Genomic DNA, 27005 nt, shown 5'->3' on the forward strand with positions numbered 1-27005 from the left:
GGAGCCGGGAGAGCGAGTCCAGTATAAGGTTATTTAGGAGCCAAAACTGGAACAGAGTAGCAAACCAACTAAAAGCCAAGTTTAGTTTTAGTTACCAGGGTTATCCTTCCATTTTCTCTTACAAATCTCTTCAATTTCTGCTCCTTTAATTTGGCAGGGATTGTTTATCTAGTCACGTTTTCAGTCTGCCTTTGCTGATAGCACCCCAGTGGCTTAATTTAACATGTTCCTCTTTCTTCTGTATTTTATTTAAATTGGTAATTTTATCTGGAGCTGTGGTCCCAATCCATACTGACCGAAGGAGAGAGGGCTGGGCTGTTTTTTTTTTTTTTTTCAAAGATTTTTTATTTATTTGAGAGTTCATGAGTGGGGGAAGGGAGAGGGAGAAGCAGACTCCCTGCCGAGCAGGGAGCCCGATGCGGGACTCGATCCCGGGACTCCAGGATCACGACCTGAGCCACCCAGGCGCCCCTGGGCTGTTTTAACTAATGCTTGGGCTTAGGGATTCTAATGTGCAAGGCTGAGAACCAATGACCTGTTCTAGAACAGTGTTTCACAGCATTTTTGTTTTACGACCCCTTTTCACTCTTAAAAAATTAGGACCACAAGGAAGCTTCTGTTTTTGTGTTACACATATTGATACCATTTCAGAAACTGAAACGGAAAATTTAAAAATATTAACTTAAAATAACCTATGATATAAATAACATTTTAAATTTTTTTTTTAAAGATTTTATTTATTTATTTGAGAGAGAGAGCACATGAGAGGGGGGAGGGTCAGAGGGAGAAGCAGACTCCCTGCCGAGCAGGGAGCCCGATGCAGGACTCGATCCAGGGACTCCAGGATCATGACCTGAGCCGAAGGCGGTCGCCTAACCAACTGAGCCACCCAGGCGCCCCTATAAATAACATTTTAAATAAAAAGTATTTTTCAAAACAAAAAAAATGAGAATAGCCTTGTTTTATATTTTTGAAAATCTCTTTAATGCCTGACTTGTCCCCACTCTACTGCGATACCACACATCGTGTAAACTGCTGGAAAACTCCACTGCACCGAGAGAATGAGAGTGAAACAGGCAAATAGCGTTTCAGTATTAATAAAAGTTTTTATCTCATGGTGTCTCAGAAGAGGTCTTGTGACATCTATACTCATAGCACACTGAGAATTCATCTGGAAGCTTATCAAATTCAGGTCTGACTCTGGGCAAGAATACACAGTAGATGTACATCTATCCTGCACATAATGTCTCTTGCTCTATTTTCTTTCACCTTGCTTTTTTTCACTTTATACATCCTGGAGATCCTTCTGTGATAGTATATAATATATTCCTGATTTCTTTTTATAGCTAGTTTGATGGTTTCTAATAAGTAGAGATTCTATTTTATCATCTCTTACTCTGTAGGACCTGCAGTCTTGAAACACATCTACAAAACATGAATGAGTTACTTTTTTGAACTTGAGGTTCCAGTTTTTTATTATCTCAAGTGTGTTTTTGCACTTTTAATACGACTTGTCACTAGTACAAAACCACACATTTAGGCCAGAATTCCAGAGCAGGAATTTTGTTTATATTTTGATTACTTCATATAAAACCAGTTGGCAAGTCCTACTGGTACCATGTTTAATGCTATCTTCATTTCCATAGCAGCTTGACTCTTAACTGGATTTTCAGCCAAATCTCTCTCCATTTTACATGCTGCTGCCAGATTAATCTTTCTGAAACAATTGCATTAATCATTATTCCTAGGCTTAAAAGATTTAAAGTCTTCTCATTGCCCGAACTTCAAAATCCTTTGTGAAATCCATTGCAAATTCAAGAAGTGATTGATGTTTTATCCACAAAAATATGAATAATGAAAGGTTTTGGTCTCCTTTAAGGGAATTTGAAGTATTAACAAGCATACAGGAAGAGATTTAAGGGGGCAGGGGGAATACTTGAGTCACGCTCCGGGCAAGACTCTTTTTAAGGTGCCAAGAGAGGTCAAAGGAACTTCTCTGGTCACAGAGATCATACACATCTCAGACAGAAAAAGCAAGTGTTCTGTTGCTTTCCAGGAAGATTTTCTCTTCCTTCCTTGCCTCCTTCCCCCCCACCCCCAACCCCTTCTGACTCTATAGTTGACAGTGTTTATAGCATATTTCTTTATGATATCCTCAAGTGTATTTCTGACATACACTCATTCATAGAAGACAGCAAAAGTAGCTTTTTTTTTTTCTTTTTTTACCTTAAGAGCTATGAATCAGCTCTTTTCAATACACTGAGCTAAAAATGTTTAGCTGCATTGCATTTTATTTACTGATTTAGGGAACAAAAAAAGTTCTGGTGATTTATGTGTTGATATTAAAAGTATAGAGTCTCAGGGCCTTTGAGTTGTTCACTCTGCTTTCCTTAGAAATCAGCATGGTTAGTTTTCTCTCTTAGTTCAGGTCTAGGATCATCTCGGCAACCCTTTCCCTGGTCACCCCAGTTCTCACACTTCATATCCCATTTTCTTCCTTCAGTTTTTTTTTCCCTCTTAGCTTTTATCAATATATTTTACTTATTTGTCTTATTTGTGGCCTGCCTCCCCCCCGGGAACATCAGATCCATGAAGGCAGGAATTTTTAGCTGTTTTGTTCACTGCTTTATCCCCGGCATCCAGAACAGGGCTTGGCACAGAGCAGAAAGTCAATTATTTGTTGGATGAATGCATGAAAAGACAACAAAACTGCAAATAAACCTCCAAACTATCTTTATTAAAGACTATCAATATAAAAATAGCTTCAATTATAGAGAATATAGAAATACAACTCTACAAAATTATTTTCACACAGTTTAGCGTATAAAGTTTTAGTAACATTTAATAATATATTTTAAAATATCCAAAGTATACATCCTTGTTCTCAAAAGTGTTTAGTGCTGAATATTTTTTCTCAGCTTCTTTCCAACATTTTGTACAGTAGCAGGTATGATTTAGCTGACACCTTGGTTTTTTAATCAATGGACATTTAGTAATAATAAATGGCGGTAGTAAGAATAGCTAACACTTCTATAGCACACGTGATATGTGCCACGCACTATTTAGAGGGAATTTACACAGACAACAAATGATTATTCACAATATTATTTTCAAGAATGTTTAAAGCAGACAAACCTAGTAAATTGGTTTCATGACTTTCCCCATTTGTGTCAGAAATATAAAAAAGCAGGCACTGCAAATTTACTATCTTGCCAGTATGTATCATCATCAACAGTTCCTTGGCACAAATAAGAAACTCTCCCTTGCTAAGTACAGTTTTCTAACCTGACAAAAAGAAACAAACAAAAGAACAGTAAAGAAAGGAGAGGGAGAAAGGAGGAAGGTGTAGAATCTAAAATGTAATTTTGGGGGGCTAAAAGATATATGATGGTGATAAAACAGTACTCGATATTTCAAAAAATGATATTCTATAATCCTTTGCATTAATAGTCTGAAAGGGAACATAAAATTCAACTTAAGAATGTTTCTGTATCAGCCAAAGCACACCTCTGGGGTATCTGCACTGTCACATTGTCCCCTTTTCTTTAATAAAGTGGCAGATAGGCACTCATTGGCCAGTAATTAACTTGATCTTTCAGATGTGTATCTGAACATATTTCGAAAAATGGGTAGCTAGGTTTAGTTACAATGCTTCAATATCCATTTAGAGATGACAACCACGATATCTGGTTTTATTTCTTAAAAACACAATGTCTCTACAACATGGACATTATAGTATACATCTATAATACAGCAAATGATTTTCCTCTTATTAAGGTAAGTAGTCTATTTTGTTTTTATTTTTTTATTGAATGGTGGTCTGAAGATGCTTTGATACCAGGAAAGTAGTTCAAAAGACCAAAATTTCATTAAATGAAACAAAAAAGTCCCTTATAATAAAATCCCAGGTTTTAGTTCAGTCTGTTTGAAAATCTGAGGTGACTAATAGCTACAATTTTTAATAAATGTCAGTACTGAAAATAGCTCATGGTGTTTTGGGGAACATATTAAGAAATTTAAGACATTGAATAAATACTTTTAAACAAAGTGCCTTATTACTCAGATATGTCTACAAGCAGGGCCAAGGCAGTGGTTAAGAGTCTGCCATTCTGACCAATATTGTGATCTTAAGGGGAGGATATGTCAAGCCATTTTGTACATTTCAAGAACGGAAGTTTCTTGCTCTGATTTAAGTGCTAAATTTAAGGCCCACAAATCACTAACAGGACAAATACAGTGGTTTGCATTTTAAATACCTGGGTGAAAATCTCTTAAGCTGATTTATAAAGAGGTAACAGTGTTTCTTCTAAGACCAAATGTTTCAAATGGTGCACCAACTGTGTTTTACAGTTAGGTCTAACGTGGAGGGCTCATGTTCCAGGCGTTTGAGGAGAGGGCAATAGAGACGGACTTTAGATGTATTGGCAAAATTTCCCTTCCAAAGCTTAAGTCCTGAAGAAGAAAAAACCCAGTATTGTCGTCTTGGGGGCATGTGACAATTCAGGAGGATCCATTAGGTAAATGTTAATTAAAAATTCAGTATTTTGTTATATTTTCCTTTTTTCTCAATCCACCAAATTCTCACAGCCAAAGAAAACTCTTATCCCATTAGTTTTCATTCTCTACTAAAGGTCAAGTAAACTATTGTTCATTAAGATACCTTCCTTTGTGAAAACCCAATACATAACAAACCATATTTATAAGGCAAAAATTAGTATTTAACAGAAGAAGTCACCACAGGATTTCTTTAACCCAACTTTTTCAGTGTTTTTAACATGATTAGGTTTTTAAAAAAGATTTATATATAGCTGTCCTGAAATTCATGAACTTATATAAGATGGTGTGCATACCTGAATATATTTCAATAAAAAGAAAAATAATAAAAGTTTATGTACAAATAGTTTAAAAACTATATCCTAGTCAAAACAGAGCTGACCTGAAAGAGTAAAGAGAATCAAATAAATAGAAAAATAAGTTTAATTTTCATTCCTCAGTTCTTCTACCCCACGGTGAGGTATCTATTAAAACAGTTAAACTAAAGAAAAGAATTTGATCTAATAGGGAATCAGTACTTGGACATTACAAATTTAGGTAGTGAGCAGTAGGCAAGAAGAAAAAAAGCTGCACATTTTACTTAAGAGGGACTTTAGAAGTCTCAATACAGTCATCTCATTTGTAATGAAAATTCTGAACTCAGAGAGGTACAAAAACTTGCTTGGGGTCCCAGTACTAATTAGTTATAGGACCTGGTCACACCCTCCCGATTTTGTGATTCTTTTACCAGACATTATTATTAGTCTTGAGAACAATACACAATTTATGAATTGTGTATTGTTTCAAGATAAATATGTCCTCCATTAATCTTATATAAAACACTTCACTTTATTTCAAACTAGTCAATAAATTAACATTATATACCAAAATGGAAATAAGTTAACAATCCCTTCTTTATATATATTTTGATCAAGTATCTTTTCAAAAGTTTCACAATACTACATAAGATTTAGTGCATCAAATCCAAGAGCATATCATCTCAATATTTAACATTATTATGTTCAAAACTGAACAGTTAAAGAGACGTTAACCCTTATCTTCTTGTGTATGGGTTTCAGCAATTCTAACACCGTTCAATGTTCCACGCACAGTTGCCGTGCATCAAGAAAACACAGCTACAAGGTTAATCCAAAGAACAATTTAAAAGCCATTTCTATGGCAATTTCTGTGACTGAATCATGAAAACAGACATAAAGTTCTTGAAGTTTGGGATGAAGAAAGAGTCTCCTGCAGAGGAAAAGCACACTCATTTCAGAAATTCAAAAAACAAAAACCAAAGGGAAAAAACTCCAGCCTTTCAATTTATTTTATTTTATTTTTGTTTCCGACAGAATTCATAGTGAATTAAAAACCACTAATCTAAATCTATAGTAGGGGGAAATACAGCTAGATTTATTTTTAAATAAATAATATATGCCTTAGGTAAATTATTTTTATTTTTCCAGGGTGTAAAAAGCCTATTTTATCAATATATATCACCATATACCTCAGTTTTAAAATATTAAATTTAGTCATTATTGTTACAATAAAACCAACTGTGTTACCCTCATTAAGCACAATAGCTATTAAACATTGCCATTTACTTTCTAAATGTTAATTATTATTAAAACATTATATGAGGGCGCCTGGGTGGCTCAGTGTATTAAGCGTCTGCCTTCGGCTCAGGTCATGATCCCAGGGTCCTGAGATCAAGTCCTGAATTGGGCTCCCTGCTCAGCGGGGGGCCTGCTTCTCCCTCTCCTCCCTGCTCGTGCTCTCTTGTCACTCTCTCTCTCTCAAACAAATAAATAAAATCCTAAAAAAAACAACAACAAAAACATTGTATGATTGCTCTTTTTGCAGACAGTATTGAATAGGAGATACCACTGAAACTTTGATTTTTTTAAAGATTTAGTCAACACTAGTATATGTAAATCAGACAGTTTAAATCAGGGATATTTTGTCTGACTTCCTTAAATTTCTCTATTCTATATAGATCTGCATCATCATAATTCAATACCTCTTGATTCTTTCTAGTCCAATTGTTGTGAATGTAGTGAGGCTCCGCTGCATACCTGCATGTACACCTGTTTTTATCTCTATCTTCTCTGTGTCCACACCACGGGCCCTTTGCTGCTCCTAGCTTAATCTTCCGATAGCACAGCTCTGATCACACTACACAGAGTTGAGCTTATGCTGATGCTCCTCCCAAGCTTGCTTGGTTACACACCACAATCACAAGGAGCTTACTAAAATTACAGAGTCCCACTACCCTAGATTCCGTTAGTAGGTCTGGGGTGGGCCACAGGCATCTCTGATTTTAACAAGTGACTCAGGTGATTCTAAATCTCATGGACCAACACACAGGATCACTGCTTTGGATAATGTTTATCATATAGTTTAGTACTGCATGGTAGGTGTCTAGTAACATTGGTCTCACCTAACTCTGTGTCCCTTCCTCCACCAATTCTTTAGCCCAATTCAAAGAACCTTCAGTGCCTCAACATTTCACTCAAAATTAAGTTCCTTTGTCAGGAATTGAAGGCTCTCTGCAGTGGTCCTAACTTAGCTTTCCAACCTGATCTTTCATTTTATCTTTGCATCTGTCACTCCCTTATCCTAGCAAGTCAGTCTACTCAACTGCTATGCCTTATGATTTCCCTTGTTTCGGTCTTTGTTCATCCTATCCTTTTCCTAGAATGTTCTATTCAAATCTAATTCATTTTCAAACTAGATCAAATGGAATCTGTAAGCCTTTCCTTATAATCCCAATGTAGATTTTTGCCCCTTCCTCAGAACTCCCATAGCATTTGGCTGTATCAACTAATTTATTCTATCTATCTAAAAAAACCTCTCTCTCTATCCATAAATACATATATATTTGAGCATATTTCATATTTCTTCTGGTGGGTATAAGACCGTTCATGCAATGACTATGACTTTATCTTTGTGTTTGCCATACCACCCTCCCACCACCACATTTTGTGAAGCACAACTCCATTTACTAAATTGTTACATATTTATCAAGTGACTATGTGCCAGGTGCTGTTGCAGGTGCCAGTGGTGGACAAGACAGATACAATTCCTGACCTCATAAAACTAACTTTCTAGTGAAGGGGAGATAAGAAAATGGTGGGGGGTGGGGGGGTTGGGGTGGCTGGGTGATAGACATTGGGGAGGGTATGTGCTATGGTGAGCGCTGTGAATTGTGCAAGACTGTTGAATCACAGACCTGTACCTCTGAAACAAATAATACATTATATGTTAAAAAAGAAAAAAAAGGAGAAGAAGAAGATAGCAGGAAGGGAAGAATGAAGGGGGGAAATCAGAGGGGGAAACAAACCATGAGAGACTATGGACTCTGAGAAACAAACTGAGGGTTCTAGAGGGAAGGGGGGTGAGAGGATGGGTTAGCATGGTGATGGGTATTAAGGAGGGCACGTCCTGAATGGAGCACTGGGTGTTATACGCAAACAATGAATCATGGAACACTACATCCAAAACTAATGATGTAATGTATGGTGATTAACATAACATAATAAAATTTAAAAAAAGTCAATAATAACTGAGTAGCCACTTTAATGCAGGAAAGAGATCCTGATTCTCTTTTTGAGGCTAGCACTGATCTGAATATCAAAGAACCAGACATACAAAGGTTAAGAGGCAGAACATTTCACACAGAATGGATTGCAGGAACAAGTCAGTGGATGCCAATGTGGCTGTGCAGAGTAGATGGAGAAGGAATGATAGAAGGTGGAAAGAGGTGGGCAAGGGCTAGGTCAGGCAGGGTCTTGTAGTTGGTGGATGGGAGTGAGGAGAAGAAGAAGGAAGAGGAAAAGAAAGGAGAGAGGTTAGAAAAGAAGGAAGGAGAGATGGAAGGAAGGGAATAGCAGTAAAATTGTGGAATCATTATCTTTTAGCGTATTACTACGTTAATTTTATAAGGTAATTGAATCAGCTTTTTATTTTAATAGAAAAAGCCTTGGCAGTCAGAGAATGACAAATACCATATGATTTCACTCACATGTAGACATTAAGAAGCAAAACAAACAAAGAAAAAGAGACAAACCAAAAACCAGACTCTTAAATACAGAGAACAAACTGGTGGTTACCAGAGGGGAGTTGGGTGGGGGGATGGGCGAAATACGTGATGGGGAATAAGGAGTGCACTTATCATGATGAGCACTGGGTAATATATAGAATTGTGGCATCATTATATTTTATACCTGAGACTAATATAACACTGTATGTTAATTAAACTTGAATTTAAAAATAAATTTTAAAAAAGAAAGACTTGAGAGGAATTTAAAGGAGATACTTAGTAAATAAAACAAAATTCTAAAATGTATTAAAATATTATAGTAGTTAGAGGGGCACCTGGCTGGCTCAGTTAGAAGAGCATGCAACTCTTGATCTCGGGGTCATGAGTTCATGCTCCATGTCGGGTGGAGAGATTACTTAAATATAGAAATAAAAGCCTTAAAAATATATATTATAGTTAGATTAATAATTCCATGCCTACATCTTAAAATGGTTATCTCTTTTACCATTTTTCTTTCACTTTTCTAACTTTTTACTTCACTTTCAAATACTTTTTCTCCCCACTTACCCTACTACCCAGTAAGCCATAACTGGTGGTGCTTTTCTCTGATCTGTCCACTTTTCAGGCGAGCATTCAAACAACACACCATATTCTTTCACAGGGTTAAGAGAAGATATGGAATTTGTAGAACCTGAATGATCTCCACGATTTAGTGCTTTCTTTTTCTGTAAATTAAATGTATTATTAGTATTAACTGGTATTAATAATGTTACTTTAAAATGTTTTCACATACAGATTTGAATTGGCTGATCCTAATACTTAAGTGCCTGGAATGACACTCTTCCTAATCTGTGGGAAAATATCTGTTCTTCATCATACTTAGTTTAAATACCATCTCCTAAGAGATTTCATGGATAAAGTGTCCTTGAAATCTCCCAGAAAACATTTTGTTCGTAGCCCTATATTATTAGTATTTACATTAATTATATTAGCAGTTTATAGGTCTGTCTTCCCCAGTAGATTATATGCTTTTTTCCAGGGCAGAGACAATGTGCTATTCATCTTTGTGTGTTTTGAAGCAGCAAGGCCTGGTACATAGGAGGTGCTTAATAAATAGATTACTAATGACTAGGTTACTAAATAGATAATTTTATAATAAAATTAAAACACATACTTAAAACAGTATTGTTCTTCCTTTCATGCATATACTCTAAATTTCCCATTGATTAAATTATTAGCAAAACAAGGACTCATTTGGAATAAAAAGACTTTTTGTAAGGCTCAGGCTAAAACTTAGTGGAGTGATCCTTGTTTCTTTTGTTTCTCTCAAAATCCTTCTCTAATCCATCAACAAATCCTTTTTGCTCACCCTCCAAAATATATCCAGAATCTAGAAGCCACTATCATTTTTTTGCTTTGAGAATTTCCATAGCCTCCTGACTGGTCCCTGCCTCCAGCCTCGCTACCCTACAGAGCTTGTTCTTCATACAGTAGTAGCCTGAGTGATCCTTTCAAAAATATAGGATCCTGTCCTTCCTCTGCTCAGAACTGTCCCAAGAGCTTCCCATCTCCTTTGGAACAAACCCCGAAGTCCATAAATCTATCAGGCCATGGGCTCTATCAGGCCATGTGCAATCCGGCCCGGCTAACCTTCGCCATCTCAACTCCTAGCACTCTCCTCCCTGCTGGCTCCAGCATTCTCAGTCACTCCTACTTCTGTGGCTTTGCACACTTGCATTTGTTTTCCTCTGTCTGGAAGCCCTGCCTCCAGACTGCTTCTTCACTTCATTCAGGTCTTTGTTCAGATATTATCCCATCTTACTATTCTTCTTGAAACTTATCCTACCTGACATACTATAGTACTTGCCAGTTCATTAGTCTTTCCCATTAGAATACAGGCTTTGATAGAGTAGGCAGTTAGTTAGACATGAGCTGGAGGCAAAGGTGGTGATAAATAGGTGACACATTAGAAGCCTGAGGGCACAACATCCTGACTTTGTGGCTTTTAACATCTTGGCCTAAATTAAGGCTTCCAACAGCCCTGGGCTGACAGACCAAGAGCCATGGGTGGAGAAGTGTGCTGTCCTCTTCAACTGCCCCAGGGTAACGGAGCTTCATTATAATATATTTACATTGTGGTTTCAACCCCCTCCCCTCCATGGAGGAAGATGACCATGACAGTTCTGGTAAGAACCCTGTAGGACCAGTAGTTGGGAGTAGGACCTACTCCTAACCAGAAGGAGTCCCTTAGATGACTGGAAACCACCACAGTGGGAGACTGTCCTAGCTGTGACCCATAACCTATGCAAACATAAAAAGAAAAGATGCCTCAAAAAAAAAAAAAAAAAAAAAAAAAAGAAAAGATGCCTCTAAACCTGGTGCAGTTGCCATCTCTGGGCCTGCCCACTCTCTCACCTTGAGAGTGTACTGTCCTTAATAAACTGTTTTATGCTTGCTACCTTCCTTCTGGCTGTTTTTATTCAAGTATAGATCCTCACCTAAGTCTTTCATGGGGGAATCCAAGAACCCAGACCTCTATTCACACAATGCGGACTCTCCCACTGGTAACAGCTTCATGAAGAAAGGGACTTTGTTCACTGCTATATCCCCAGCACCAGAATAGTGTCTAGTGCATAGTGGATACCTCAATAGTTCAATAATATGGGAAAGGCTAATTTACATTACTATTACTGAATAACTGCATTACTATTACTGAACTATTAATGAAAGATTTCTTTATAGAATCTATCAGTTATATTAAAAGGAAAGGAGGTGCATAAGACCACAAAGCACATAGAGATATATGGTTGGACATAACATTTTGCTGCATACCAATTTCTGAGAGCTCAAAGAAGAAATCCTATAAGGGGCACCTGGGTGGCTCAGTCGGTTAAGTGTCTGACTCTTGATTTCGGTTCAGGTCATGATCTCAGGGTGGTGAGATCAAGCCCCATTTCGGGCTCTGCGCTGAGCACGGAGCCTACCAGGATTCTATCTCTCCCTCTCCCCATGCCCCTCCCCCCACTCGCACGCTCTCTCTCTCAAAAAAGAAAAGAAAATTTAAAAAAAAGATCCTACAAGACACACAATTTTATTGCTGAATGAGTTCTACAGCATAATTCAGCCCACTTATTTTATAGCTGAGGAAATAGGAAGAGTCGAGGCTCAGTCCAGGATTTCTTATTCCCAGCCCAATGGTCTACTACCTTTAAACCCAAGTGCTTCACAATTTTAGCATTCTTAACACACATATTGCTATATACATTACAGTCATCTTCAGAGAGGAGTTTTGTTTTTTGTTTTTGGCTGTGTGATGTTTGACCATTGACAAGCAAACTTCTGTACGTTTATCCTTTTCAAGAAATCAACACATACTTTTCCCTGCCATTAAGATAATCTAATTGATTCTTTAACTATATACAATATTACTACAAGCAAGCAAGAAATGAACCACGTGGCTAAAACATTTGCAACAGTATTTTGTCTACCACTGTACCTTACCCTATTATGTTACAAAATACCTTATACTACTGATAGAATACTTAAAGAATTATCAGACTTAACTGGTAGATACTACTGTCCAAGTAATGGCTGACTCACAGATATCAAACATGGAGGCTAATTTACATTATAAACTACCACATTCTACTTTGCTATAGAAAAACACAGGTCCTCCATTTTCTGGAATAGCTTTCCAGGACATCAAATCAGTATTATGAAACAAAGCTTTTAAGTTAAATATTGTGAGTATAATCCTTTTGGCACTCAAGTTAGATTGTGTACTCTAGTTAGATTGGGTGACTGCTAAAAAAAATTTATATAAAAACTGTCATTGTTGGACATACTGGTTAAAGAGCTTTTAGAGAGAATATTTAGAAATCTGGAAACAGAATTGACAAAACTATATTTATACCTCTTCTACCAATGTCTGTTGGAAAATTGCACGAATGGAGAGACAACACTGATGGAAATTCTTTATTAGTTGAGGGTGGATAGAGCCACTTAGCTGTGCCACCTCTTCATGGGTAGGAGTAATAAAGATCCCTTGCACAGTTTCTAAGGCAACATAGTGGAAAAGTGTGTTCTCAGGACCAGATGTTAATCTTGAAAAGAACAAAAAAAGAAGAAAAAAAGAAAAAAGATATTTAAGTAAACTTAAAAATATTGCTTCATTTTGAATGTTGTAGACTCCAAGCTTTTAATCAGGGCAGGGAAACTAGGCCAACCATTTAAGTCCCATTTTCTCCTTAACTAGGGTACAGGCTAGGGTTATTATCGATTCCTTAATGGAGGCAAATATCACACGGTATGTGAAGATAAATATACACCAAATACAAACAACTTAACTTTTCCTTTGCTAAACAACCCAAGTTGGCTAAACCCCTCTTTTTCTATGGTTGGTAATAAATAACTCAGCCCCTATCTGGCCCAGATACCTACGAGTCATGAATAAGGTATCAGCCTAGAGTTGACCACATACAAGAACATCTTCCAACAAAATAAACACATTTAAGTTAGTAGCATAACAGTCAAATTGATGATACTGAAGAAAAATAAAATTATTATTACCAACTGCAAAGCTGGGTTAATATTCTGGAATACTATGGCAATTACTTGCAGTGTTCTACTACTCATCATTACAGTCTTCCTTCCCTTTCATGTTCTCTTACTATTTTCATTTCTCCACTCTTCTTCTCCATCCTTTCTTCCCCTATTTAGGTCTCAGACAGGCCAGTAGAATCTATAAATACTGCTTATTTCTACCAGCGGTAAGAAGAGCTAAAGAACAACAATAACAGCAACAACAAAATAATAATAATCATATACTGAGTACCCTCTATGTGCCAGAGTAGGTGCTTTAAAATACCTTAGTCTTAATTCTCATAATGACCCTGTGAGATGTTCAATAGTATTACTACTCTCATTGTAACCATGAGGAAATCAATCTTCAGAGATCTCAGATTAACTTGCTTGATCCAGGTCACACAGCTAAGTGGCTGAGCTGAGCTAACTCTGAAGCTTCCTCCATTAAACCTTGCTTTTTCCTCTCCATTGATGACTTCTGATTGGCAATCTTTAAACATATGGACAGAAATTCTCCATTTGTATCTCAAACATTCAAGCTGCCCCCATTCTAATCCTAATGTCTATTTAAAAGAAATCCCTCCAGTTGATTTTTTTTCCCCAGCCTTAAGCACAGGGGCAAAGAAAAGGCATATTTCCGCTCTTAGCCTACAGCCTGCCTTAATCATCCATGCTAGTTAAACTCCTGTTAAACTGTTAATTAGGCTGTAGGATCAGAATAATTTCTCCTTCTTATTAGTGACTGGCCTTGGTTCTCTTTTGAGACCAGGGATAGACAGGAAAGGAGATCATCTATAAATTTTTCTCATACTTTTCCAGAAGGTAGCTGGCTCACTAACAACTGGTGGCTGATATTTTTCAATTAATAAAAACTTAAAGGGCGCCTGGGTGGCTCAGTTGGTTAAGCGACTGCCTTCGGCTCAGGTCATGATCCTGGAGTCCCAGGATCGAGTCCCGCATCGGGCTCCCTGCTCCATGGGAAGTCTGCTTCTCCCTCTCCCACTCCCCGTTTGTGTTCCCTCTCTCGCTGTGTCTTTCTCTGTCAAATAAATAAATAAAATCTTTAAAAAAAAAAAAAATAAAAACTTAAATATTTGTCAAGATAAAAGGAATTATGATTACTCAAAAAAGAAAATAATTTAAAACATACATTTTAATCCAGAGGTCTTCAAATTCAAGAAAATGTACAGAACAGAAATGATTCTTTAAAAAGAGCTATTAATAAGATTCCTTTTTAGGGAGGTTTAGAATTAACATTTTTGTTGTCTTTTTTACTTTCTCTCAAAAAAAGCAAACAACAGCAACAACAAAAAACCCTGACAACACAATGAGCAAAACTAGCTCTTGAAAATCATAAACTCGGGGCGCCTCGGTGTTTCAGTTGGTTAAGCCTCTGCCTTTGGCTCAGGTCATGATCCCAGGGTCCTGGGATTGAGCCCCGCATCAGGCTCCCTGCTCAGAGGGGAGACTGCTTCTCCCTCTCCCATTCCCTCTGTTTGTGCTCTCTCTCTCTCTGTCAAATAAATAAATAAAATCTTAAAAAAAAAAAAAGAAAATCATAAACTCAGAGTATATTAACTCAGTGTATACACGGAAAGTTTAAAAATCATCAAACAAGCAATTACCCATTGGGAAGACACAGTATTTGTAAAAGTACAGATTAAGACAGATTTATTCTTTGGAAAGGTCATTCCTGCAGCAGAAAATGGATTCAGGGTAGGCTGTGAGTTGGGAGACTATTGCAGTAAAACCAGGTTAGAGAATGGGAGCCTGATCTGCAGGAGGTAGAGTAAGGGTTAAATGGATTAAATAATTATGAGAATGAAGAACAGATAGGATTCGGTTACTAAATGAACTGTGGGTACTATTATTTTTAACATGTTATATATTTTTATTTTACAAAAACATGTACGTACAAATTAGGATAATCTATTATATACTGGTTTGTCACACTTTTAAAATTAACTACATAGTATGAACGTCTTCCCATGTCAATAAAGAGAATAAATATGCATCTGTATCATCTTTTTAAATAGACAGCCTATGATTTACATCACATATGAATTTATGTTTAAGCCACTGAACTTGGAAAACATTTCCTTTTACTAGAGATAAGGCCAAAATAACATACATATTAAAAAAATAAGATATAGGGGTAATAAAATTTCACAGCAGTTTTTGTTAAATGGAAGACTAGGGTTTTGGAAAGGTGTTTCAAAGCTCCACAAAGGTTTGATTTAGATTTGCTTAAAAAAATTTTTAACTATTAAAAAATTAGCCATGATATTTGAAGGCATTAAATACCAAATTTAACACATTAGATCAAATTACCTTGTTTTTGCCTTAACTTCAGAAAAAAAGCTGTTTCTGACAACTCTGTGACATATATATTTGAACTTACTATAAAATGCTTCAATGATTAAGAAGGTCATAGTGAACTTTTTTGTATGATTTCTATTTGTACATGTCTGCTTGTTCAAATAAAAGTGTGCAATTGTGTTTGTTATACACTAATTGATCCCACACGATATAATTAAACATCAGGCAAAGCTCAGACAGATCTGCTTGTCACCATGTAATAGCTACACAAGAAGTGAATATGCAACATTTTATATTTTAATAATTATAGACAACTTAAGTTGATGAAAATGCTCCTCTCACTCAGTTCCTTTTACTTCAGAATTCCCTACTTAATGTAAGTTTGAAGTTTCATCTCTTTTCTAAAATGAGAGACTCTGAGAGATATGCAGCGAGCAAGTTTATTAGGGAGAACTTTGGGGAACACCACCTGTGGGGGGAAGTGTGAAGGAAGCAGGATTGAGCAAAGGAGAAGCTGAACCACACTGCAGTCAAAACAAAGGTCTCAGCAGATACTACTTGGAACTCTGAAGCCTGGATGGCCTTTTAGAGTTGTCAAGTCTTTGTATTCACTTATCTATTAGTCACTAGATGTGGGCTATTCCCAGGGAGATACTGTAATCTTGGCTGAGTCAATAAACTTCCAAAGAGAACAAGGCCAGTGAGGGACTCAGCTGTAAGTAGTTAACACCCATTACCCCCCAATCCCCAGCACTGGGAAGGAGTACCCTGGGCTATGGGGTATCTGGGCAGCAGACCACAGAATCCACCAAAGTCTAAAAATAGTAAATTCTATAATTTAAAAATTAGACATACAAAAGGGAGGTTACCTGTGGAAAAGAGATAAAGGGGGACTTTCACATTTTGAAACATTACTCTATTTTTTTAATCTTTTGTAATAGGAGTACATATTCCCTATACGTGCAATGAAAAACATTAGTAAATTAGCATAGACACTATCTTTAATAATGTTAAGATATATCATAATTACATTTTTGAATTAAATCTCTATATGGTATGGATTTGTACTTTCTTATTGTAAAATTTTCTCAAAGACACGATGTTTAAGTGAAAAAGAATATTATAAGGAAGTTTCTTACTTCATTGTGTTATATATTTCCAGTTCTTTTTCTGAAAGGTCCTTTTTCAAGTTCCCCAAATGAAATGGATTTGGAAGAGTAGCCTTCTTTTTAGTGACCTGAAAAATACAGTTAAGTAGATCAGTTTGTATCTAAGAATGGAATCAAACAGCAGAAATAGTGTAAAAACTGAAAATCCTTCTAAGAGAACTACTTACTATTTTGCAATGTTTCCTTTAAATATTTTTGATGCTAACTTGTACCTCTTGGTTTATCCTTTGCTAACAGTGATCTCAGGGCCATGTCTTAGGACATGATAGTTCTTCTTGAAAACCTACCAGAGCCATTATCAAGTTTTGTTACATTTTATATGTATATGTACTTGCCTCCCTCTCTAGACTGTACTTCTCAAAGCCATGGGCTGTATCTTATCCAGCTTTGTATCTCCTCTGTGTAGCATGGCCCTTGGCACATAGTAGATGTTCAATCAAATTTGTTTAATGGCTCAATCATAAAGATTGATTCAATTTCTCTCTCTTTTTTTTTAAAGATTTTATTTATTTCTTTGACAGAGAGACACAGTGAGAGAGGGAACACAAGCAGGGGGAGTGGGAGAGGGAGAACCAGGCCTCCTGCGGAGCAGGGAGCCCGATGCGGGGCTCGATCCCAGGACCCTGCGATCATGACCTCAGCTGAAGGCAGATGCTTAACTGACTGAGCCACCCAGGTGCCCTGATTCAATTTCTCTTAAGAGCAATTCATGGCTCTTTAAATCTATTACCCCCTAAATTATGCTTCCTACCAATTTCACTGACTGGGATAACGAATAAGAATGTATTTCCTAAATACATCCACTTAGGGCTCCAAGAGTGCTGTATTGTTTGGAATTAGAAGATGGAATCTATGGCTATTTATGCCATGACAGTCAGAATCTCATGTCTTATTTGTGCCCCTTCTCAGATTCCTCCTTCTCCATGCCTTGTTGGCATCACCTCCACCAACCCAAATGACAGTTGCAAAAGTGTTTTGAAAGAAAAGCATCATTAGAATAAGTATAAGATCCCCCAGGGTGATTACTGTGATGATCATTTGGATATGTTATGGTATTTTTGTGGAGAAAAAACATGGAAAAATCATAAAAACAAACAATCTGAAAAATGAACATTCTCTTTGCTTTATAATCACATTTTAAATTCTTGACTATGGAGACCAGACCTTCACAGAAGCAGATAAAAACAAAAAAACCCAAAAAACCCCTATAAAAACCTGTAGAGTAACACATACACACACAAATATTTACACATATATACTTATACATTTTTTTTACATTTATATATTTATATATAAATTTCTGATTTTTTGTTTCTGCTGAATATTTTATTGGTTATTTAGTCAGATCAGCCCTCTAAAATCCCCCACAACTACGATGTTTTCAGTTAACACTTGAATACAGAAGGAAGATGAACAGGGAAAGCAGGATTAAGCAATTTCCCTACTTGTAAGTAGTGTCAAGCAGCTGTCCTGGATGCTACTATTTTATTACTCGATATTTCTTTCTCTTTTTGGTTCTAAATCACTGGTTTGCCAACAGTAACCAAAAATACCACTAGTTCGAACGAAGAATGATTTGCCATTAAAAATTTTCTTGCATTAAAATTAACAAGACAGGAAACAACAAATTGTTGGCAAGGATGTGGAGAAAGGGGAACCCTTTTACACTGTTGGTGGGAATTCAAGTTGGTACAGCCACTTTGGAAAACAGTATGGAGGTTCCTCAGAAAGTTAAAAATAGAACTACCCTATGACCCAGCAATTGCACTACTAGGTATTTATCCCAAAAATACAGATGTAGTGAAAAGAAGGGGCACATGCACCCCAATGTTCATAGCAGCAATGTCCACAATATGAATGGATAAAGATGTGGTTCATATATACAATGGAATATTACCCAGCCATCAGAAGGGATGAATACCCACCATTTGCATCGACATGGATGGAACTGGAGGGGATTATGCTACGTGAAATAAGTCAAGCAGAGAAAGACAATTATCATATGGTTTCACTCATATGTGGAACATAAGGAATAGTGCCGAGGACCACAGGGGAAGGAAGGGAAAACTGAATGGGAAGAAATCAGAGAGGGAGACAAACCATGAGAGACTCTTGACTCTGGGAAACAAACTGAGGGTTACAGAGGGGAGGGGGTTGGGGGAATGGGGTAGCCGGGTGATGGGTACTAAGGAGGGCACATGTGGTGATGAGCACTGGGTGTGTATACGCAACTAATGAATCATTGAACACTACATCAAAAACTAAGGATGTACTATATGTTGGCTAACTGAATATAAAAAAAAAATTCTTGCATTTATAAAATAAGAACTTAAAAGACAGCTTTACTCCCAAAATGTACACACTTGAATGAACACACACCTTAAGCAAGGCCCCACTTTCTTCTGAACCATCAGAGCCCTGAGATTCTCTTTGTTTCCATATGGCATTGGGTATAGTGTGGGGGCTCAGGCCAACACCTTCTCTACCTTCACAGCCATTGTCAGATCCTCCACTGCTCTGGGAAGGACTGGGCTTACGTGTCTTTAAGGAATAGTCACCAAAAAGAATTCTTCTGCATGTTGGAGAGGTTGCTACCTTGGAAGTACCTGGTAGCCTACTGAGGATAGGTGAGGTTGTCAAATTATCTAATTTTTCATGTGATCCAGTAAGGAACCAGTCAGCACAAGACAAACAGGGGCTTGGAGAAGATGTTAGCCGTTCATTGATCTGACAATCTATTCCTTCCAGTTGGTGAAGAGTTGTTTTGACCTGATCCACATAGATACAGTCTGGTCCAGGATTCCCAACAGCTTTGGATGCACAGCCTCCAGCTTCTAATAGTACACATAACATATAATGCTTCTATAAGAAAAAAATATTAATACAGGTTTAGCTACATGAAAATGTTTATATGTAGCATGCATGTATACATTTATGAATACTAAAAACATATGACATAATCATATGATTATTAAAAACTCCTTCCTCCCTTTCTTTGTTATTCTCAATGCTTCTTGATCATCTTTTTTTTTTTTAAAGATTTTATTTATTTTTTGACAGAGAGAGAGACAGCGAGGGAACACAAGCAGGGGGAGTGGGAGAGGTAGAAGCAGGCTTCCCGCAGAGCAGGGAGTCCGATGTGGGGCTTGACCCAGGACCCTGGGATCATGACCTGAGCTGAAGGCAGACGCTTAACGATTGAACCACCCAGACGCCCCTTGATCATCCTTGAAAACAAATCTTCATTCATATTGCCTTCTCCTGGTATACCATCAACTACCACTTCTGGCACATGGCACAAGGTAGTTTTCAAAGAGCCACAATTATTGGAAGTCCTTTCATTTACAATGACATGTTTATTCTGATTCTATATCCTTTTCATGTCTCTATTTCCCAAGACAAACCAGAGGATAAAACCACTATAGAAATGAGAACAAAAGATCTTAAGAACCTGATAAAATCTTATTCTGGATTTCATTAATATTTCTCCATGAGTATTAAATGGATGCAAAAGAAAAGGAATAAGGGACATATAACATTTTCTTGAATACTGGTATCTGACATGCTCATAATTTTAAATTATTATGTTCGTTTGTGTATATATTTTAGATAGTAAATGGCCGGAAAAACCCAACCCCAAAACACAGACACACACAGACACGCACACAGAAACCAAGGTAAACTTACCAATCCAACAATTAGCAAAAAATATCTCCCTTCAGGTTCCTGAAAGACTTCAGTGTTTGAGTCTGTAGAAGGTTGGAGGTGATGTCGCGGAAACACTTCTCTCCATATAACCAACTGACCAATTCTTTGTTTTGCTGCTAAAGGCAGTAGGCCGTGGTGGCGACAGTACACAGCAATATCAGTAAGATCATCCTTAGGCAAATGACTGCATATTAAGTAACCCTTGAATTTAACCACAAAGAATAAGAGTCAACTAGTGATATAAAGCAATAATGCCATAATATATTTCTAAGAGTTTCTTGGGTACTTCAGTTGTCTTAAAATATTCCAGTTTCAAATGGAATAAAGACATAGTAAAAATAAATGTTTCTTTTCCTGAGGTCAATTAGAGATCCAAGATTTATGATAAGTCAACAACAGATAGACTTTAGCACCAAGCAACGTCACCTGAGTAGTATAAGCCTGAGTGTTTGGCAACATTGGAAAAGAACTGAATTCTGAGGATGGAAAGTGGAGAAGAGAAGCAAGAGGTAAGGTGAGGAGAGACTTATTTTTCACTGTGTACCACTCTGTACTGTCGGATTCTTCTTTAGCTATGTTTTAAATTGTGTTTAAAAATCTTCTTGAAATATGAAAATACTTAAATTCATTTGATGCTTAATTTGCTGTATATAGAAGTCAACTAAATGTTAGATTTACTAAAAAGATACATGTTTATGTCTGAAGATAAGAAAGTGCACTGTTGCAAAAATAAATCAAGAAAGTATTGCTTTTCTCTATTACGCATTTGGTTCCTTGAGTATTGTTTCTCCTTTACACATTTGCAAATGCTTTAGAATGTCATAAAATCAGAAATATTTATTGTATTTGTAAATATGTAGGTACCAGCTTTTTTTTTTTTTAAGACTTTAATTTAACGGTAACTACATTCAAAGGAAAAGGGATAAATGTATTCTTCATGTTAGTAGAAGTTTGAGAAAATTCACTTTAGGTCTGTTCATATAGCAGTTGGACATTTATAAAAATTTCAAGCTTCAACTTACCTTGTAAAATAGAGAAGATCCTAAAATTGTATACAGCCGCCTCATGTCATAGTAATCCTCAGACTGGAGAAGAAAAACCACAATGGATTTATATTCTTTGTTTTTTCATGATAAAAAAATCTTAGGCTATAATGGTTAAAATGGCAATTATATAACTTCATAACTGAACTTTTCATAATGCCTTCTTTAGAAATGAATATACCAGGGTATTAGGGTGAAAGATACTGTGCATGTATTTTTGACTGAAAACAATTTTTTTTTAATCTTTTAAGATACTGTTGATTAGAGACCTCTAAGAATAGAACATAAGATTAGTTACTGCAAGAGGGATTAAAACATGTCTATCAAGACAAAAAGCTTCTACTATACATCATCAAAATATCCTATACTACCAAATAATATTTTTGAATGATTTTTTTAAATTTCCAAATAACATTTTTGAAAGTAAAATTTGATACAACCTATTTGGGAGCAACTAATTTGTATATATATAAAAATTAAATATACCCTTTGAGTAATTCCAGTTCTAAAAATCTACAGAAATGCTCAAACAGGAGAATCAAGATTTTTGTATAAAAAGTTAGTAGCAGAACTATTTGTAATATGCAAAATTGGAGATAAAGTCAAGTGCAACAATGGAGAATGGTTAATAAAATTAGGTATGTTCATACCATGGACTATCATAGGTCTGTTAAAAAAATAAGGTTGATCTATATGAGCAGGCACAAAAGGTTTTAGGGTATACTGCTGAGCAAAGAATGCAAGCTACAGAACAAAATACTCACTATGATCTAATTTTTAAAAAAGAATACCACCCCCAATGATATACTTGTATGTGTACACATGTGTGCTGCTGTGTATGTACCTATGTACATATGTGTATAGCAAAACGTTTGGAAGAATATGTTTCAAACTGTAAGAAAACTGTAAGAACAGTTACAATTAGGGATAGAACTGGGAGAGAGGGATGAGGAGGTGGGACATTTGTTTTTAATAATCACCCTTGCATTTTACCCAATATGCATGTATTAATTTTGTAATTGAAAAAAAAAAAGCAACGAGGGATGCCTGGGTGGCTCAGTCAGTTAAGCGTCTGCCTTCGGCTCAGGTCATGATCCCACGGTCCTGGGATTGAGCCCTGCATCAGGCTCCCTGCTCCACGGGAAGCCTGCTTCTCTCTCTGCCTGCTGCTCCCTCTGCTTATGCTTTCTCTCTCTCCCTCTGTCAAATAAATAAATAAAATCTTAAAAATAAAAAAGGCAATGAAACCTAAGGAAAACTAAAAAACTAGAAATAACCTAATTATTTCTCAGCTGGGAAACGGATAAACAGTGTGATACATTCATACAATGGAACACTACTCAGCAATAAAAAGGACAAAATTACAGATGTATACAATGGCATGAATGAATTTCAAATGCATTATGTTAAGTGAACTAAGTCAGGCCCCCCCAAATTACCTATTATCTAATTCAATTCATAGGACATTCTGGGGACAAAAAACAAATCAACAAAACAAATGCCAAGGGCTGGAGGTAGGAAGAGGGGTTGACTATAAAGGGGCACAGAAGAATTTATTACCAAATATAAATTATACCTTAATAATAATTTTTAAAACTAAAGAAAACAAAATTAGGATACAAGATTAAATCTTAAATCTAATTTCACAGAAAGTTTAGAATAGACCCTTATTTTCATTTTTTAAGGTAAAATTCACTGTGAATTGTTCTGCCAATTTTTAAAAAAGATTTATTTATTTATTCGAGAGACAGAGGAGGGGAAGGGCACAGAGAGAGAGGGAGAGAATCCTCAGGTAGACTCCACGATGAGCGTGAGCCCAACGCAGGGCTCGATCCCAGGGCCTTGGGATCATGATCTGAGCTAAAACCCAGAGTAGGCCACTTAACCAACTGAGCAACCCAGGTACCACTATTCTGCCAGTTTCAACAAATGTGTATAGCTATGTTAAGTATCACCAAAATCAAGACATATAACAATTCCATCAACACTGCTGCCAAATTTTTTGCTGGGTAGTATTCCCTTGCATGAACATGCCACGATATGTCTGTCTATTAACCCACTGATGGACACTTGAGTTACCTGAATTGTTTCCAGTTTTCTTTTCGCCTTTACAAATGAAGGTGTTATGAATATTTGTGTATAGGTCTAGTATTGACATAGGCTTTCATTTCTCTTGGGTAATTGGAAGAACAGAATGACTGAATCATGTGGTAGGTATATATTTAGGTTATTAAGAAACTGCCAAACTGTTTTCCTAAGTAGTTGTACCATCTTACATTCTCAATTTATCAATTTTCTTCTTTCTTTATAGATTGTGTCTTGATGTTGCATCCAAGGAATCTCAATAGATCTTTGTCTAATCATAGAAAATACTGTTAGTTTCACTGATCATTAAAGTGATGTTATATAAATCAGGAATTAGAGTTTTAATGAAACCTATCAGATATAAGTTCCTAAAACCTGTATATTTTAATACTTTAAACTGTTCCTAATGCTTAGTGTCTATCTAAACATTCTCCATCAGTGAAAAGATTTATGACCTATGAGGAGTTCACCACGTTTAAGTTTCCATTATTTTTACAAACAAAATATGCTTCCATTTGCTCAGGATCTTAGTTAAGACTAAGCCACTCTTGGGGCACCTGGGTGGCTAAGTGTCGGCCTTCAGCTCAGGTCAGGATCCTGGGGTCCTGGGATGGAGCCCCATGGAGCCTGCTTCTCCCTCTCCCTCTGCTGCTCTCCCTGCTTGTAATAATAAATTTTTAAGATAAAAATCTTAAAAAAAAAAAAAGACTAAGGTACTCTTTAAAGCAATCAAGATTTTACCAGCAATCTTCTTATGATCCAGCCCTCACTGCTTCCACATCCTAATTTCCCATTTACTTTTTTTAAAGATTTATTTATTTGAGAGAGAGAGAGAGAGCATGCGCACGCAAAGAGGGGGTGAGAGGCAGAGGGAGAAAGAGAATCCTCAAGCAGACTCCCTCCAGGGCTGGGGCAGGGTTCCATCCCAGCACCCTGAGATCATGACCTGAGCTGAAATCAGGTCACTTAGCCAACGGAGCCACCCAGGTCCCCTCTCCCCCCACCATTTACTTTTAAAAGAATTTTTCTTCCTTTTTTTAAAGTGGCTCCATGCCCCACGTGGAGCCCAATGGGGGGCCTGAACTCATGACCCTGAGATCAAGACCTGAGCTGAGGCCAAGAGTTAGATACTTAACTGAGCCACCCAGGCACCCCTTTAAGAGAACTTTTCTTACCGACAATTTTAGCAAATACAAACATAGAATCATGTAATTAGCTCTTAGGTGCCCATCATCACCCAGCTTTAACTATGACTAGTCCATGGCTAATCTTGTCTCATCAATATCCCTCTCTCCTTCTTTACTCTCCCTGCTGAATTATTTCAAAACCAGTAACGGATGTTATATGATTTTATCTGTAAATACTTCAGAGTATATCTCTAAAACAGAAGGATTTAAAAAAATTATTCTCACCTAATATCCAACATCAGTGTTTATATTTCCTTGATTGTCTCGTAGATGTTGTTTTCAAATTTTATTTTATTATGTTATGTTAATCACCATACATTACATCATTAATTTTTGATGTAGTGTTCCATGATTCATTGTTTCCGTATAACACCCAGTGCTCCATTCAGTACGTGCCCTCTTTAATACCCATCACCAGGCTAACCCATCCCCCCACCCCCCTCCCCTCTAGAACCCTCAGTTTGTTTCTCAGAGTCCATAGTCTCCCCCTCCAATTCCCCACCCTTCATTTTTCCCTTCCTACTATCTTCTTTTTTTTCTTTTTTTAAACAACATATAATGTATTATTTGTTTCAGAGGTACAGGTCTGTGATTCATCAGTCTTCCACAATTCTCGTCGATGTTTTTAAAAATTTTGTTTGTTTGAATCAGGATCCAAGTAAGGTCCACATATTAAAATTGGTTGATATGTTTCTTAAGTCTCTTGTGACTGATAGGCTCTCTCAGTTTCTCCCCGCTCCCTTTTATTTGTTGAAGAAATTGTCTTATTGTATTTCCTACTCTGGATTTGATGATTATAATCTCGCCCCCCCAATGGGGTCATTTAACATGTCCCTGTCCCTAGTATTTCGTATATAGTGGTAGTTAGATCTTGAGACTTCATCAAAAATATTTTATAAGTAATTTGTGTGCTTCCATCATGACCCACACACTACTTGGTTGTCTTCCTTTTCATGATAGTAACAACTACTGATGACCTTTGCTTAGACCCATTAATTCATTGTGAAAATTGCAATACGGTAATATTCCAGTTCTGTCATTCTTTCTTGGTATGTTAAGTAGAATACTTCCATAAAGAGAACTCCCCCTCATCTCTATTTGGTAACCTTGAGGTATGGTTCAGATAGAAGGGCAGATAAATGTTTGTTTCCTTCTCTTTGTTGCCAGTTTTCACAGTAATGAATTGGTTCCCTAGCATCCTCCATAGTTGACCAAGAAGTTTCTTTTTTTCTTGAGTATAATTATGAACTCATGGACTTCAACATATCTGATGGGTTTCAATCTGCTGCAGTTATTACACTTACAGATGCTCAAGTGGGAGCCTCTTCAAGTTGTCTCCTAATTACTGGAACCCTACATTAACCCCAGTATTTTTTAAAGCCTTCTGGATTTCTGAAGTAACAAGACATTGCCAGGCTTATCTTGTATTATTTTCAGCCCCAAATTTGCAATCAGCCATTTCTCTTAGGAGTCTTGGTTCCTTTTAGTGAGAAGTATTATTTATATGCCATAGCCTGGGTGCTAATGGCATTCATCACTACTGAGATGACCACTATTTCTAGGCCTTTTTATCGGACAGAGTTAGGAAATATATTTTTTTAAAAAAGATTAAAAACCATACTGGTACTTCTAATTGAAATTTGTATCTATAGGGTTTTTACTTACTTTAGTATTACAATTCAATTATTTACTTTACTATTAATGTATGTACTTTCTCTCAAAGACTGGTTCTTATTGATTCTAAATGCAATTAATCATTATGTATACATTATGTAACAAATATTTTTAACTGAGTAGAAAATTTTAAGGCAAGCAAAATAGATTCTGTTCATGTCAAAATAGAGACCCAATGCTACATAGTTCAAGATTATTACATGCCCACTTGAAAAATATTTAGAATAATGGCTGATTTATAAAATATGAAATCAACATTGAGCCTTTCCTAAAATCCATTGGTTCTCTCACCAGTTCTGCAAAATCTGCAGCCTCCAAGTCGCTCAATGCTGTGTCTAGGTCCATCTGTGTGAAAAGAAAAAAAAAAGTAACACAAACCATTTAACTCATATTAGTTATTGTTTAGTAATGGCCTCATAAAAGTGCTTAATAATTAGTTGAAGAATTGAGTAAGTATCTTTCTCCTTTGTGATATTTAAGAAATGTCCCAAAATAGAACATGTTGCTTTTAAGCTTTGGAATTACATAAAAAAATTTATTTAACATACAGTCACTTTTCAATTAAATCTAGATTATTGCAAAATGAGTTTCACTCTGTATTCAATGCAAAATAATTTATGAGGTTAAAAATTGCTTTCCAGTTTTGAGTTAGAAAATTTTT

General features: G+C 36.5%; 1 protein-coding gene across 1 annotated transcript in view; it reads right to left on the reverse strand.

The window, feature by feature from the left end:
* Window positions 1–5504: 5504 nt before the first annotated feature.
* Window positions 5505–27005, reverse strand: part of INTU (inturned planar cell polarity protein) — an 80384-nt gene continuing 58883 nt past the window's right edge. The window contains exons 9-16 of the mRNA XM_021681469.1: window positions 26636–26689; window positions 21378–21440; window positions 20335–20556; window positions 19027–19509; window positions 16618–16715; window positions 12489–12678; window positions 9143–9300; window positions 5505–5781 (exon numbers count right to left, since the gene is read on the reverse strand). Coding sequence (XP_021537144.1) covers window positions 5670–5781; window positions 9143–9300; window positions 12489–12678; window positions 16618–16715; window positions 19027–19509; window positions 20335–20556; window positions 21378–21440; window positions 26636–26689 — 1380 coding nt within the window. The 3' untranslated portion in view covers window positions 5505–5669. The remainder of the gene's footprint in view (window positions 5782–9142; window positions 9301–12488; window positions 12679–16617; window positions 16716–19026; window positions 19510–20334; window positions 20557–21377; window positions 21441–26635; window positions 26690–27005) is intronic.

The sequence above is a fragment of the Neomonachus schauinslandi genome, chromosome 2 (genome assembly GCF_002201575.2).
Source record: "Neomonachus schauinslandi chromosome 2, ASM220157v2, whole genome shotgun sequence".
In the NCBI taxonomy this organism is placed as follows: Eukaryota; Metazoa; Chordata; class Mammalia; order Carnivora; family Phocidae; genus Neomonachus; species Neomonachus schauinslandi.